General features: G+C 43.5%; 1 protein-coding gene across 1 annotated transcript in view; it reads left to right on the top strand.

The window, feature by feature from the left end:
• Positions 1-17,003, top strand: part of NCAM1 (neural cell adhesion molecule 1) — a 289,389-nt gene that overhangs the window by 226,282 nt on the left and 46,104 nt on the right. The window contains exons 2-5 of the mRNA XM_006912806.2: positions 11,951-12,025; positions 13,743-13,961; positions 15,013-15,156; positions 15,532-15,669. Coding sequence (XP_006912868.1) covers positions 11,951-12,025; positions 13,743-13,961; positions 15,013-15,156; positions 15,532-15,669 — 576 coding nt within the window. The remainder of the gene's footprint in view (positions 1-11,950; positions 12,026-13,742; positions 13,962-15,012; positions 15,157-15,531; positions 15,670-17,003) is intronic.

Below are 17,003 nucleotides of genomic sequence, written 5' to 3'. Positions count from 1 at the left end.
AGACAAGCGCCTGGGGGAGATCCCAGCCCATGTGAAATGAGTGGCCCATTCTCTCACTATCCACACTTCAGAGAAACCCACTGAGTAACCCCCAGGAGGATATAGGCATCCTGATAGGAGCAGCGGCACTGGTTGTCTGCATTATTGAAGCAATGCAGCTTGCAGTTTGGGGAGTTTCTTATGAGGATAGAAAGTTAAGTGCGACACACAACATTATTACGTGTGAGCGCCACTCATTTAAGTGTGTTCAGATGGCTACTAGTCTTAGGGATTCTCAGTTTTGTAACTGTCAGTCCAGTTTGGAATAGAAACTAGTCATTGCACTCCCAAGTTTAGCTACTGCTGAAAGCTGATTCTATTTTTAAAGAAGGAAAATTCAGTGACAAGCGACCTGAATTATTTTTAAGGAATTCAGTTTTGCCTGGTTACTGTGACTTGACACGGTTTTGAAAGTTCAAAAGTTAGTTCTCAGAGAGGAATTTACTGTCCAGGGGGACGGGGTGAGGAAGAAGGTTTGTGTGTGTGTGTGTGTGTGTGTGTGGTGTGTGTGTGTGTGTGTGCGTGCGCGCGCGCGCATCGTTAAACTCCCATTGTGAAGAGAGGGATTTGGTGTGTGTGTGTATGTGTGTGTGTGTGTGTGTGTTAAAATCCCATTGTGAAGAGAGGGATTTGGTCTCCTGAAGTAGAGAAGTTTTCCATGAACCTCCCCTAAAGAGAGAATTTATCTCTTGGCAGATTTTCCTTCTTTACAGATCCAAGAATAAGAAAGTTTAGTTACTTAGTTTTAAAGGTGCTCATAACTAGCGTTTGTCACCTTGAAAGGGAAGTAAATGAGCATTGCCTCTGTCTGTGAAATCTTCCTAAAAGAAGATTCTGCCACTATCAGTTGTGTTTGGTTTGTGTCTCTTTCTCATGGGTGAGTTTCATATCTGCCCCTGACCTTTGAATTGGCTCCTTGGGATCCTGCTCATTTTAGTCCTTGAACATCAAAGCCCATTACGATTGGTGCCGTGGGGGACTCTCTTTAATGTTTCTGTCTTTGATTTCGCAGTCTGGGGTTCCAAGGCTCTCCTGCCTATTGGATGAAGCAAAGTGAGTTTGTCAAGGACAATGGGTTTGGATTGGGGAGGGAAGGAGTCTAAGTGAATAATGAAAGAACTTTGTAATGATTGCTTAAATAAAAAACCCTACTATAAAAACAAAACCCAAACAGAAAACTATAAAAGCTGTGATAAGGATCTCATTTCATATTTAACTTTTATGACATTATTAGCAGTTCTTTAGGGTTGTAGCATTATTCTGAGCAAGAGAGGAGCATAATTAGCACATGTAGGAGCTATCAAGATGAGTGGAAACATTGTGTGTTTTCTTGTTTTCTCCCAACCTCCCTGCTCTTACCCAGTGGACAATTTTCCCCAGCCCTCCTAACAAACTCTACCCAAATCTTTGATTCATTATAAATCAGAAAGATTGATAGCAACCTGGAGTAAAGCAAGAGGCCTTTGCTGTTATTAGGCAAATAAATCATGAGGCTAAAGTATCAAGAATGAAGATGGAGTGTCGAAAACCAGTCTGAGGCTGGGGGAATGCTTGTGGGGCTCTGCTGGGTCCCTGAAATCACACTGAGTGAAGACAGAGGGAGGCCATAAGTGTAGCCAGAGGACTTTTAACTGAGAATCAGGAAGTAGTATTATGGGTAATTCTATGGATGGATGGATCATAAGATTGGCAGATGTAATACCACAGACTCAGAGTGGGGATGTACTTCGGATGTGCCAAGACCACCACACGGCCACCCCCTGTTGCTGCCCCTTCTCTTCACCACCCTACCTGGGCTGTCGCTGCTCTGTTCTAAGCTCCTGATAAGCCATAGTGATAGACATGGCATTTCAACTCTCACCCTAATTAGTAGTGCCAATTACAGCTTTCTAATTTTTTCCCTAATTCAAGAAAGCAATGTAGTTATTCCCCAGAATAATGAGTATACTATTCGTAAAATTAGTGCTGTTTAAATTTGTAAAATTATTGGCTCGGTTTTCTTCCATTCTGTTCCCTTCAAAAGTTTGTATAATGTGATTCTATGTATTATCGACCAGGTCAGGTATCATCTGATTAGGGGCAACAGTGGCTGAGAGAGTAGGAAATGGACTCTCCATCCGGTAGAAAAGAGTACGACCTCTAATAGGAATCTCTTCACCAAGGACACTCTGCAGGTGGCCTTTTAAGGAGAATGACTGTTTTGAGAGAGCACCAGTTGAGTAGCTACATGAACGGTCTATTTCAAATGCACATCCTGCAGAGGAGCAGAGAGCCGGCCACAACTTAGGGATCAACAAAGAATAATTTTAATATGAACATTTAATAAGGGATGATATGGCTTAGCCAGAATCGAAATTCAGGTGATCAGGAGTAACTCATAGATGGGAAAAGTCAATTCATAGCCTCTGACCCGATCCCTCTTGGTGGCCGCCACTGATGCTGAGCACTAGTGGCAGTAGAGGATGGGCTGCAGATAGGCATGGAGGCCAGGCCCACTGGTGATGAGGAGTGGGATAAAGAGGGTTCAGTGCACAGACGAAGATGGGGCTACGCAGGGAGAGGAGTGTTGCCTGGGACCTGTTTTCAGTCCCTGGTCTGAAGCAATATGTCCCCGAGTAGATAGTGTCTTTCTCTACTTAGGTTCTTGTCTCCCAGTTCATCCAGCACAAAATCAACCCTTTTTTCATGAAAGTTGACTGTAATCGAGACCAACTTAAATAGGACATACTTAAGATCAAGGACTGTAGAGGTGGATCTGCTTTGTTACAAATCTTGGCTGGACCACTTACAAGCTTTGTGACCTTGGGCTGGTTACTTAACCTCTGAGTTCCCTGGTTTCCTTATTAGTCAAATAGGATAATAACAGCACCTATCTCACAGGATTGTTAGGAGGACTACATGAATTAAATAAAGTGCTTAGTATGGTGACTAGCACATAATAATTACCATATATAAATATATCTCTTTGAGAGAGAATTTTGCACTTGACAAACCAAATTTAACAATTCTTTGCACTGGTTGTTTGAAAGATTATATGCCTTTGTATCTTCAATAGCCCAGATGTGCTTAAAGCTTCGAACACATAAGGACATTTTTGAAAGATACGGGCAGGATCTAAAATTCTCAGGATGAAGTTGCATGCTAGCATTCTCTAAATTCCTATTTTCTGGGTGTAAAGAATACAACATCTGCAAACAACAGCTGGACAAATATTGAAAGATATAATTCCAGCTTCTTGCCATGTTGGCAAAAGCTGTCAGGAGGGAGGGGAATGATTTTCCTTGTATCGTACCTTTTTATGGCTGGAAGAAAAGAAGTCGGGTGAGTCATTTTGTCAAGGCGAGGTTTCAGGAGAGCAGACCTAAGAAAACATTGTCAGGGGCATCCTAGAAGCAATCAGATAGTTCACAGCAATTTGCTAAGAAAGCTTGGGTTGTTGGGGCAGATCGATAGATTTGATGTTGTTTATCTGGAAAAGTTATCTGAGTTTCAAACATCTGTTTGTGTCTTTACCCTGCATTTCAGTAATCCAGCTTCATGCAAAGTGCTGGCCTGCCATCAGGGTCTGTGCAGAAAGGGGGAACGACAGGAAGGGCAGTCTGAAAAGGAAGTAGGGAACCTGGGCTGCTGTTAAAAAGTGACCCCGGTGTTGGAAGTACCAAGCATTTTAATCAGCTTGGGTCAGAACTAGTAGAGCGCCTGCCGTTTGTCCAGCTTTCCTCGCTGCACTTAATCGAGTGAGTCTCTCCATCTGATTTTACTCTTGCTCTTTTGGGACAGAAGTGAGACTAGGACAGACCAGGTGAGAGAAAAAAGTTGGTGATATAGCTACTGAAGGCACACAAAGAAAATGAGACACAGAAGCAAGAAAAGGCCTTAGGTCAGGAGGCAGCCGATGGAGCCAACTTCATAGATCCCAAACTTTGCTGCACGGACTCTAGGCTTCTGCTTCTGGCATCTCCCGTCTGTGTAGTGAAGGGATTAAAGACTATGTGTCAGGGTCTTTCCAGTTCTAAACCTTCTTTGTTAGTAATGGCTCTACAGTCCTGGCCGTGAATTGAATGTAGCAGAGACTGAGAAGTCATGGTGTAATTAGACCGTGTTTGTCACCTCTTGGCACACATGCATGCCCTCAGCTGTGTGCTCCCCAGAGGGAGGGACTGTGGAACATTCTGCCTTCACCCCTTGGGGACTGTAAGAGACTGGGCTAATGCCCACTCAGAAAGGATTTCACTCTGACCTGACGTCTGGCCCTTTTGAGACTCTATGGGGATACTTCTGACTTTGTGCTACTTTGGGAAAAAAATAAAATATATTAATCAATGCAGCTCCTTTCTTTATGACCCTCTATTAAACGAGCAAACAAACAACAAACAAAAAACAAGCTCCTTTTTATCAGACTCTGGCTGGTTTCTCTCCTGCATCTGATCTGTGGCTATGGAATTCATTTGGGTCATGGGCCTGCTCATTATCCCTTTGAGTCATTTCTTCTGACTACTCGTTAAAGGTGCTCCAGATTGCTCATACTAAGAATTGTGTGCTTCTTTGGGAATGGAGGTTGGCAATGGGAGTGAGGGCCTGGGGAGCAGTGTGTATCTATTACTTCTGAGCAGATTGAAACAATGTGTAGATCTTGTTGCCCTATAACCAGAAGTACAGGATACTGTGTGACTGACTAGTCTTCTAGCTTCTTGGTGGTTTGTGGGGACAGCAACCAGGGTTTGAACCCACTGACTTTCTATAAAACTAAACCATCTGATCAGACCTCATGAAATGATCATTTGACCCAGAGAACTTGGGAGGCCAAGAGAGCTGAAGCCATTATCTGGCGTATCTCTGTGTTCTGATTTGAAGCTAGCCCTATGGAACAGAGCCTGTACCCAGTTTTTCCTGATTCCCAGCAGCTCGTATAACTTATTATGCTATGAAATAGAGCCTCGTGCTTTTGGCAAGTTGGTTTCTGTTGTAGGCTACTGGAATTCTGTAGGGTAGAGTGTTTGGGGTAATGAATATATCAGATTAATCATCTAGGCTTCAGTTGTGCAGTGATGCTCAATTCTTTTTCTTCCTTACTATATATTATAATACCAATCATAATATCATATGACATAGAAAGCTGAAGAATCTGAAGCCATATTCAACTTCTCCATGCCTCTCCCCATCACTGTGTTTGGAAGAGGCATAGGTTTTGAAGAGGTTAAAGAGAATTTTCACCAGGACTACTTATTGCCTCACTTTCAGTATGACACACTGACCAGCTTGGGTGGCTTTATTAAAATGAAAGACTTCAGAAACCTGCTTGATATATGAGCTTAGCATCCTTCCAAGCGAATTTGGTTTACAAATGTCTGTGTACTCTCTGCAACTTACTGTCTGTATGGTTTGTCTTCAAGCAGGAAGCTCTGGTTTCTCCAATACATTGACATAAAAATGAACCCACCACCATCACCAAGAATCCTCTTTCCTTCCTTCTCCTGTCTTGAATTCTGCTTTCACACACCTGCTATGTACTAGTTCTCCACCAAGAGTGACCACAGCTCTCTTGAGGGCTTCCTTCCCTCTCTAGGCTGACTCACATATTGGGAGACGCCAGGGGTCCTGGGTCTTGTGGGGACTTCACACAGAGGGTTTTCCAAGAGTTTAGTTATAAACTTATCTCAGATGGCTTGGAAACCCTAGCTAGATTTTTTTCTGGGTGTTAGGTTTAGATGGGAATTAGATAGATGGTCCCTAACTAGGCTTACCATACGATCGGCAGCCCTAAGTATGACATCTAGATGATTTGGGTTGCTGCTACGAGCCAGCTTTAAGCAATGAGGATACTTCCACTGGCAATTTGAGTATGTTTTGCCATTACGATGCCATTCTACAGAACCTGAAGCCAAAATCTGTAGGAACACATATTTTATAGTTCCTTTAAAATGATATCTAACTTTTGTGTTAATATTTGAAAATAAAACAGCCTACCTCATTTTCTTGTTCTACCCAGACGCTGTCAACAGTAGCTCAAGCCAGAATTGTAGGACTCATATGTCCAGTTTAGACGAAACTCCTTTTTCATTGCTAATAGTTTGTTTTTTTCCTAAAATGAGATGAATTTATCTATGTCCAGCTGCTTCTTGGCAACAATAGGAATTTGACTAGTTCTGCTCTGTTCATGTACACACATACCCATTTATCTAGGCTCTCAGTGGTTATACCCATAAATATGCATAGATAGAAATCAACACACGTGCACGCGCACATGCGCATGCACACCCCTTAATAGACTTTGGACAGATTGAATCCAGTAGTCTACAAGAGGTTCCTGATATCTCATTCTCATTTTAAGCATTATTGGAAATTTTGATTGGTGTGTGTGTTTGTGTGTATATGTGTATAAGTTCAAAATACTATCATAGATACACTGTCATTTAAAAAACAACCAGCACAGTCTGACCTCGTGTTTGGCACTTTTTATACATTACCTTACTAAATCATCTTAGCGTCCCTATGAGATCAATAAGGTTGTTGTGTTCATTTACAGATGTGGAAAAACAGGCTCTGAGATTCTCCTGAGAACTCAGAGTTACCAAGCGTCGGAGCTAGAATTTGGACCCAGGTCTTTCTGACTCCAGATCCTGACTTCTTAAACATGACTCTTTCCTGACAATCTAAATCTCCTAACAAAGCAAACCACATGAATTCAGTTTTATTATTATCCTCATTTTACAAGCAAGAAAACTGAAGCCACAGGGAAGTGACTTGCCTAGAGTGCCTGCATTACTGTTTTTGTTGCCGTCGTCGTCGTTGTTGTTGTTGTTTGACTTTGATTGAATTCATCTTTTATACCAATAAAGTTCTCACCGACAGGTACAATATCTAACTTAATGAAGAATAGAATCAGGCCACCTGACCACCAACTGGTTACTTTATTTTAAACAGAAGGAAACATTGCTTCCCTCAAAATTAATAACCAAATGATTTCTTTGGGAAGGGTTGTTGATACAGATTTATTAAGAATAATAATACAAATAAGTATAAAATGTTTATGATGTGCCAGACCCTATTCCGAGTGCTTTACATAGATTAATTCATTTAACCTTTCCAACAGCCCTATAAGATAGAGGGTTCTGTTTTTCCCCATTTTACAAATAAGAAAACAGAAGCACCACAATGTTAAATAACTTAACCAAGATTACGCAGGTAAGAAAGGATAGAGCTGAGATCCAAGCTCACCGTCTGGCCCAGAGTCCTTGGCCCTAACCACTCTGTGGTACTACCAAGGTATTTTTGGTTTTACTTTCATTGAGTTTGTTGCGTTAGCAGTGAAGTTGCCCTTGATTTCGAGTACTTTGCTAATAATGAGAGCAAACCATTTCAGGCAGGTGGGGATGTCTCAGTTATTATGCTCCTGGTTCAGACATCTGGATTTCCCACAGGTGTGTCAAATGAAAGAGACACGTATTCAGTTATACTTTGAAAAATAAAAAGCAACTGTCCATTAAAGTAGTTAAGTATAGTGATATTTAAGGCTCATTTCTAGAACAATAGCTAACAAAATAAAGGTATGGCAACACTTTGATGCCTTTTTAAAAAATCCTTAGCCATTATTAATTAAATAGGTTCTAGAAAATTCCTTCATCTGATGCATAGTCACTGATCGGATTACTCCTCTGCTGTTCACTCATCTCTTAAATTGGTGGCCAGGACACCTTCCGTAGGTGTGCCTGTATTGGCCCTGTGCCTGCTGCACACCTTCTCTTTGCCTTCTTCAATAACAAGTGCCTTTATAACTATTTAACAAGAAAGTATTGTCAGTTAGCATGAGAGAGACCTAAGTTCACTGTCTGCTCTCAGTTTCTACCTCCTCAAGCACATTAGAATCTGAGAAGAATACCCTTAAATTAAACTTCTGCAAGAAGTTGCTAAGTCAGGTGAAATCTATGAACTCTTTTTTGAAATCAGAATAATTTTTCTCTGTTGCTTTGCCTTCAGATGATTCCCACCCATTCTGATAAGTGCCATAGCATCTTTTATGAACCGACATTTTAATTCCCTTTTCTTTAGCAACTAAGATTTTATAGCTTGTTTCTGCTAGGTAGTTGGGAGTTACAAAACTACACCTGAAGCTGTTTGCTAATAAACAAGTTGGCATATCTTTCATAATATAGCAACAATTTTTTCAAAAGACATTTAAACAGAAAACACATTTTAAAACATATAAGTCTCCCACAGGGTTATTTTACTTTTTAAATGAGGCAAGGAATGGCGAATCATTCCATTCTCAAGAGAACCTTTTTTCTGTTCACAAAGGATAAAATAGTGTGGGGAAAATGGCTGGGTCTTTGGTCTCCATTAAACCTGGGTTTGAATCTTGACTTCTCCATTACCGTTAATTTTGGCTCAGAGCCTCCACTTCCCCACCTGTAAATGGGGATGATAATGCTATGATTATCTGTGAGCAAAAAGGCCCATTATTGTTAATCAGAGTAGAAATGATGGCAGAAACTTGATTATAAGATGTCTGTATACTCTACTTTCTAGCTTATAATTTGGAAGGAGAGCAAATGGCAACTGATAGGTAATAATGAGCCCTTTGGGAGGCCAACAGGGTTAGCGGTAGTTATGGAGAGTAGGGGAAGAGCTAACGTCTTAGAATTAAGTGACTTTTAATCTTGACTTTACTACTTATTAGCTGAGTTACCCTGGGCAAGTTATTTCACTTCTCTGAGCTTTAATTTTCTCTTTTGTAGAATAGAGGCAATGTCTGCCTTTTTATATCTCAAGAATTATTGTGAGCATCAGCTTAAATAAGAAAGTGTCTTCTGTAAACCAGAAAGTGCAAAGTGGCTGCAAGAGGCCTTGGAGCGTGAGTCCTTATTGAGGGACAGAACACCGAATGGACGGGCACGTGGCCCCGCCCCTGGATCCCACCCAGGTCCAAACACCTATGTTTATAAGATATATCTTTGGATGCATCTAACTTGAAGTAGATAACATGCAGTATTTATGCAGAGTCTTTATGCAGAGCAGATGAGATCCTTTTTCTGGGAGAAATGTTTTCATAAGTTTCTTTAACAATATGAGTTAGGAAATTTCACTTATATATGCAACTGGAGAAAGGCGCAAGTTGAGGTAAGAATTTTTATTGGAAACCATGAAAGGACTAATAGAGTAAGAAAGGAAAGGGTACCAAGAAGTGGAGGGAAGGAATTTGGACTTTGGAGCAGGAGTTCCACATACTGTTTATTAAAACTAATAATTCAGGGTTTAACATTCGGGGGGAAATAATCAGCCATTGTACTACAGTGAAAAATATCCAAGCATTGATTTTCAGAGTCTGGAGTTCCTATGGCTCAGCTTTGACTCTGCTGTTTTGAAGGAGGAATCTCACTATCTTTTCCATGTGTGCAAAAGGTCAGGAGTCCCAGTGGATATCTCTTCTTTAAAAAAAAAAAAAGTCTATGATGATAAACGTGTGCTTGGGATCTGGTTAGATGGGAATTCCTTTGAAATTCTCATTTCTCATTTCTCTCCACGGCCCAGAGACAGATACTGGCCACATTTGGGTATGAAAACTCTTCAGCCTTGCCGTGTTCTCCTGCCCCTTGAGAGTCATGTTCTGTTTGAAAAGAGCTGAGAAAATCGAGGCTGTTTTTTCACTTGGAGTATGAATATCCTTCTCAAAGCAGTAAGGGCTCTGTGAGAGTAACAGGATCCATATGTTGAAACTGGCTGCTAATGTTCAGCATATGGGCCAGTGAACTTTGCAAGCAGAAATATGCTTCTAATTCTCCAAAGAATGCCCTAGTAAGCTCCAGAAAGGTGACGAATGGCCTAGGCACAGCTTCTGGGCTTTATAGGCCTCTTGTTCCCTGGAATGTGAGCCACAGAAAGGGATTGAAAAGGTCCTCGTTGGCCTTAAGATGAATGGTACTGGGCAGTAGCCCTCTCTGTAAGGCCCCATGCTCCTCAAAATACTATGGGCCCTATCAGCTGAGGGCTCACTCTGGGCCGTTAGGCGATGGTGAGTCTAAGGACCAGGTTGCACCTCTGGTTGGCCAGATTGTTTGTTAAACCGAATGGAAATATTTTATCCTCTACTCGCAGAGGCGGCATTCATGATGGAAAGAACATTGACCTGGAAGCCAGGTGGCCAGAACTCTGAGGCTACCCTGGCCCTAACTAGAAGTGACCTTAGAGAAGTCACTTGACCTTGCATATTTCATCCAGAAAGTGAAGAGGTGAGACATGCTGATGGCTGAGACTGCTTCCAACTCCCTCAGTGTAGAATTGAGTGGCACCTGACTCCATCGAGAGGGGAGTGATGGGAGAGGCAGCCACAGCCAGTCACACTTGTGCAGTGGATGCAGTGGCCCTCGTCCAGCATTGTATTCCATTGCAGCTCTGTGTGCTATGGGGAAAATGCAGGGAGAGTAGAGGGAGACTTCTCATTACTCTTAGGAAGAATTCAGTCCTGGGCCCCAAATGAGTAATCAGCAGCTAACCAAGTGAGGGAGAGACCAGCTGCCCCTCCATTGCTGTAATATTTCTTCTAAACCAGCGTTTGGAGGTCTCTAGTCCCTGCCTCTTATTCTCACTGTGGAGTGTTCAATATCCTCTCTTAGCCTTTATCCTGTGCCTGATTCGTACCGCCTACCCTCGCTCTTTCTCGTTTTAATTCCTATCTTCCCCAAGCCATCTCTTTCTCTCTGCAGCCTCTGCTGGGGTTTTCCATGGTCTGCTTTGTCTGCTGGTAGGATGGTTAGGAAGTCTGTGTCCCCCAATAGGTGAGGTGCTCCCATGCTCCCCCTTTCCCATCCCTGCACTGCCTCTTTGATCTCTCCGTTCTGCTGAGTACAACTGTGGTCCCTTCATCAAATGAGTGCAGACAGAGACCTGCAGCAGCTCTGCCTGCAAGTCAGTCACCATGGCAACCAGCATTCCTCTGTTCTACTATGAAGAGAAAATGGCTGTTCTAAGGAAGGGCTCACTGAGTCTCTATTACCAGACCGTTTCCTCCAGGCCCCTCCTTCATATCGGCTTTACGAAGCTACATGCATTGAACCAAACGTCTGTTAGCCTTTAGCTTTCAGATTTACTTTACCTAAGAGGAGGAGAAGCAGAAGAAGTTGACTCCAAATGAATAAAAGCATTTTTTTTTCCTACCCTAAAACTGTATTTTCTGAGCAGATAAACAAAGAACTGAATGAATACAGGAATCTGTGAGATCCCGTGCAATGTAGTTTGTCTTATCGGTGTAGTGGAATGACAGAGCATGTGGATATTCAAATAAAAATTCAGTGCAGGTAGCCAGGGGACACAGGGAATTCCACAGTGTACAGACTGTAGCATTTCAGAAGAATGTCTGACTGTTTGGGGTAATGATGCTTAGAAAGAGGGGTGGGTATTGGTCCCATAGTCGTGAGGGAAGGTGAGCATTTGGTATCCCCTGCTTCAGAATCCATTTGGATCATACTAAATCCTTCTCCATAGTTTTTAAGCACAGTAGCATGGCAGGAGACCCCTGGGCAGAGTTTTGGAGCAGCAGGCTTTCCTCTTAACACAGTTGTGGGCACCTTCAGGGTGATTTCCAAAAGTAACCGGTCGGGCTGCTATTTCCATGAATCTTAGAAGTGCTGCTGATTGGAACAGGACCATAGCCTCTCAAGGAGTCAGAAACATTTAGTTCAGAGGTCACTCCAAGTTTCTCAGGGGACCTTGTACTATCCGATAGAGGATAGCGGTTTCACAGGGAATGGTCTGGACTGTGTCCACTCCAGCTTCGGCCTGACAACCCATGGATCCTTTTTTGGTGACAAGTTCTTAAAACCGATCATAACAAGTAGATCTCAATTTTGAATGAAAGCTCTGGGTTTCATTCTCAAAAATTCGAATGTGTGTTTAAACTGGACTTTGTCTTTTTCAGTTTCTCTGCAGGTGGATATTGTTCCCAGTCAAGGGGAAATCAGCGTTGGAGAGTCCAAGTTCTTCTTATGCCAAGGCAAGTGTCCCAGGCCCCACTGCGTTTCAAGACACCCTCCCAGCGGAGCAGTAGCCAGTGGGCTGTGTGCCGGGCTGAGCACGCTGCACCTAGCATTCTTGGTGTTGCTTTGCTGCAGGGTCAGTAGTGTCACCGGAGAGCCAGGGAAGCTCTCAGGCCCTCTTTCCTCTCCGCTGAAAAGGCTGCCCCAACACAATGAAATGAGTCATCTGGACTTCTGCGTGGCGGTGGAGGAGCTCTAGGGGTTTCCTTAGAAAAGTCAGCACAACTCCCACAACAGTGAATCACCCCCGACCCCCTACTCTGTACACATCCAGAGTTCTGTAAATGACAACAGAGAACAGAAATGATCTTCGGTGCGTCAATGAAAGGTTTTTCTCAGAATCCCCCAGAACAGGAAAACCCAAGGTCTGAAACTTGCCTCAAAGAAAATTGAGTACTGGTGTCTCTTTTGCTGTGAGGACATGTGTGCTAGGTTTCCAGGTCTATTGCAAATACCAATATTCCATCCCATTGCCCCCTCCAGAGATCTCTGGGATTTGTCAGACCTGGTATATTTGTTTTTTCTTTAGAAATTATGCCTCATTTCTACAGCTCAGATAATTATGTTCGGTGGAAGAAAAGGCTTCAAATTAGGCTTCGGATTCTCTGCATGTGACATAATTGGGATTTTGAACATGGAAGAACCAGGAAAGAGCTGAGCTAGGTGTAAACTATGACATTTAGCGAGCAGCTCTTAGCAAGGGGGGCCTCGAAATGCTATCATGATTTGCATTGGATGAGGGGGCTTGTGGCCGCCGGATGTGTTCACTCCAGCTTTGCCTTCATTACAGCAATTTAAATGATCTGGGGATGCAGCCGTGGAGCCCACAGCACATCTTGCAAATAGCGATATTTATTGAAAACATGATGGGCCCTGAAAGGAAGACTGCTTCATTTCCATACTAAGCATCTGTGCAGGGCTGGGTGGTGTGGGCCTGGGAAGAGCATCGTGCAGATAGGCAGGGAGAAGCCACATCACCAGATCCAAGAGCTTTTTTTCCAGCTCAGTGTCCGGGACAGCTAAGCAGCAGCATCTATCCCTCCAAGGTGCTTGGGGAAAGGACGCATGGGTGATTCTGGTTATCTTCTTCACAGCATTTAAGGAGATGAAAGTCTCTGTCTGAGGCAGGAGGTGCTGAAATGACAGTCAGGCCAGTTTGTGCAGGCAGTTGCTAGAATAAGAGTGGTTGGAGTCTGCCCGCCTAGACCTGCTGGGGTCTCCCGCTCAGGAGACCATAATCTAAGCCCTCGAAAAACAAGCCGATCAGTTGACTCAAATCAGCTAAGCCCTTGAGCTCAGATCCTAGACATACTAATTCCCTTTGTCTCCCCATCCCTATTCTGTGAGGCTAGGCTATAAGCTCCTAGCTGAGTGATTGGCACACAGTAGGTCCTCAACAAATATCTCTCCTCTTCCCTCTTAGCCTTCCTAAGGATAGGACCACTATGAGAAACCCTGGCACAAGTGGTTTTTGAGCTTTTCCCATAGGTGGTGTTATGTATTTAACAATAAAACACAGAAGCCAGAGTGGTGTTCTGTGTAAATGGTCACCCCTCCCTAATCATCAAGACGTGATCTCTTGTTCGGTAGCTCTTACTAGGTAGCCACTGTCACCCTGGAGGGGACTTTGTCTTTTCAACTTCTGTGGTTTGAGAAGAATCTCTTTCTCTTTAGTGGCAGGAGATGCCAAAGATAAAGACATCTCCTGGTTCTCCCCCAACGGAGAAAAGCTCACCCCGAACCAGCAGCGGATCTCAGTGGTATGGAATGATGACTCTTCTTCCACCCTCACCATCTACAATGCCAACATTGATGATGCCGGCATTTACAAGTGTGTGGTCACTGGCGAGGATGGCAGTGAGTCCGAGGCCACGGTCAACGTGAAGATCTTCCGTAAGACCCTCCTCTTTCTCTTTGTATATCCCTGTCCTCTTCTTTAGCCAGGAAAACACTTTGGCAGCAGACAGAGTGGGATGGCGGTTAGGGAGCAGCTGAGGGCTACTTTCCTCACCCTAAGTCTTTTCTGAATTGAGCTAAGTGCTCCAACATGCTCTTAAATGATCCTTGGCCAACTCAGAACTCACAACCCAGGTTTGCACTGGTCACAGGTACCTCCCACTGGCCTCCATTCTCTAAATTCAAATTACACAGTTCTCAGAGGTCTATTATGGGTTCCTTACTGTTTCCCCAAGTGTTGACTGACTGGTACGATTCAGATTTTCCCCTCTCATTTCACTCTCCCCTGCTGGTAATGGAGTCCAAAGGCTCAGTGAGGTGTGTGGGGTTATTATTTGAACACTCTGCAACACTCAGAGCAGGCAGTTCCCATTGCCACTGAAACCTAGTCTCAAGGTGGCATCTTATTACCTTGTTATCATGTATCTGTCCCGTTGGCCGGTGTAATGGCGGGTGGCAGCTAATGGAAGGGTATTGATTGCCAAGTATTTATTGCCATTAAGCCTACTTTTCTTCTGTTCTGTTCTTCAAAATTCTCTGCTGTAGGAAAGCTGGGGTTGGGGTGCCAGACAGAGTGGGAGACAGAAAGGATTAATGACTCCTAATAGTCATTGGAATAGGTGTTCTACTAATGCATTCTACCTGCGCACTGCATCTCAATGGTACCATCCCTCATGGCAAGGGACCAGTGGTGAAGACACTCCTTTCCCGCCATAGACCCTTTTCTGCACAAAAATGTGATAAATTTAGCACTCGGTGAATAGACGTTGAGCGCCGAACTTTGATGACATATTCTGCTACTTGTGCCAGCTGCTCCACCTGGCATCTTTGGCGGAGTACTAGGTGGGACCCTCTCGTGTCCCGCTGTATATATGGATCGAGAGAGAGTTGCCTGCAACTCGAATCCAGGCAGTATGGCTCCAGTGAAAAGGGATCTTTGTGAGAGAACCCACTGTTTTCCCTTACTCTTCTCTTGCTCCTTTTCCAGAGAAGCTCATGTTCAAGAATGCACCAACCCCGCAGGAGTTCAGGGAGGGGGAAGATGCTGTCATCGTGTGTGACGTGGTCAGCTCCCTCCCCCCGACCATCATCTGGAAACACAAAGGTCGAGACGTCATCCTGAAAAAAGATGGTGAGATCTGGCAGCTGCCTTTTCCTCTGGGCCATCAAGTCCCCTAGGGTTTCCACCTGTGCCAGCCTCTGAGCCATTCTAATCCTGACTCAGACTCCAGTGTCCCAGAACCACATGCAATTGCCAGGTCCTGAATGGGTGTATGTTTGTAGATTGTATACTCGGGCATTTGACTTCCACTCCAAAGAAGAAGACAAAATTTCCAACAGATTTTTGTTCTTGGCTTTATGTCAGAGCCAGGGACACCTTCTCTTATTTTAGCTTAAAGCCCAGCCCCAAAAGACTGAAGCTGGAAGAGGGAAAGGCTCAGTGACCTGCCTACAGATATGAACTTTCTAACCGATCTTTGGTGAACCTACTTCTTGTCTCTTCTAGTCCGATTCATAGTCCTGTCCAACAACTACCTGCAGATCCGGAGCATCAAGAAAACGGATGAGGGCACTTACCGCTGTGAGGGCAGGATCCTAGCGCGGGGGGAGATCAACTTCAAGGACATTCAGGTCATCGTGAATGGTGAGGAAATCCGTTCTTCCTGCCCTCTCCATTGCTACAACCTTGGTCCCCAGAATCATTTTCTTTAACTTTTTCTTTGGTCTATAAAATATGCCCTGTCCTGACTCACTCATCTACCTCAGCTGAATCTCCCCCTAAGCCCTATAGCCTCTGGCTTGATTTTTTCCTCTTGTCATTGTTGTTGTTAATATACTTGCCTTTTGGTTCTCCCTCAACTAAGGGGACTTTTAGCGTAGTTCTTGAATGTCCTTCATTGTCTTGCACCACTAGAAACTTTCCCCATACTTACTAATAAATTCTTATTCATCCTTCATTGTCCTTGATGGTACTGTAATTGTGAAGTTAGTCCCCTGGTTCAGTGTTCAAAGAAAATACTATAATCAATTCAGGCCTTAGAATAGTCAGAATCATGGTCCATGGGCTTATTAATCTTAATTTGCAATGTCAAATAAGCACGCCCATGGAATCGATCTGACATTTACAAGATGTTTACAGGAAATTATAATGTCAGTACTCAGAAAATAAGTAAATCACGGTTGAATTATTTTGGCCATTGATACATATTTTTTGCCAAACTCTCCCCCTCTCATTCCTTTGGTAAAACAGTTTTATGCAAAGGATTGTTTATAACAATCCCAGAAAAATGTCACTCTTTGGGGGTCTGATGAGCTGGTGCATTTCAAATTGGTGTTAACCATTTAACCACTGGGAGCAGGAGTTTTCAACTTTTTCCAGTATCCAGAGCCTCCTTTTGAATGTCAAGTTCCACCAACTATGGTAGTTGTAAGTTGAGTACGCATCGATTGAGAAAATATGTAATGATAAAGAGCTACTATAAATTGCATGCCATTTTGAATGAAATGAATAAATGAATGAAACATATTAATATAGCTTCTAAAGCTATATTGTTGAAAAACAATATTATTATACAGTTATAGAATACTAATGTATGTTGGTGAGTGAATTACTTATTTAGTTTACAGTATTCAGTACATGTCTGAATTCAGATCCCTTACCAGCAGTCCTCAACCTTTTTGGCACCAGGGACTGGTGCTCCCATGAGAATCTACTGCCTGATGATCTGAGATGGAGCTGAGGCAGTGATGCTAGCACTGGGAAGTGGCTGCAAATACAGATGAAGCTTCGCTCACCCACCTGCCCACCCACTGCTCAGCTCCTGCTGTGTGGCCCGGTTCCTAACAGGCCACAGACGGTACCAGGGGTTGGAAACCCCTGCCTTATGCTAACTCTGCTACTGAGGACTCTTGACCACCAGGCTGTGGACCATCTGACCCTGGGACACTCTGGAAGTGCCTCTTCTCCAAACCACTGGG

Source organism: Pteropus alecto, unplaced genomic scaffold, assembly GCF_000325575.1.
Source record: "Pteropus alecto unplaced genomic scaffold, ASM32557v1 scaffold224, whole genome shotgun sequence".
NCBI lineage: Eukaryota > Metazoa > Chordata > Mammalia > Chiroptera > Pteropodidae > Pteropus > Pteropus alecto.
Note: the sequence above shows the minus strand (reverse complement) of the source record. Positions and strands in the feature narration are given on the sequence as shown.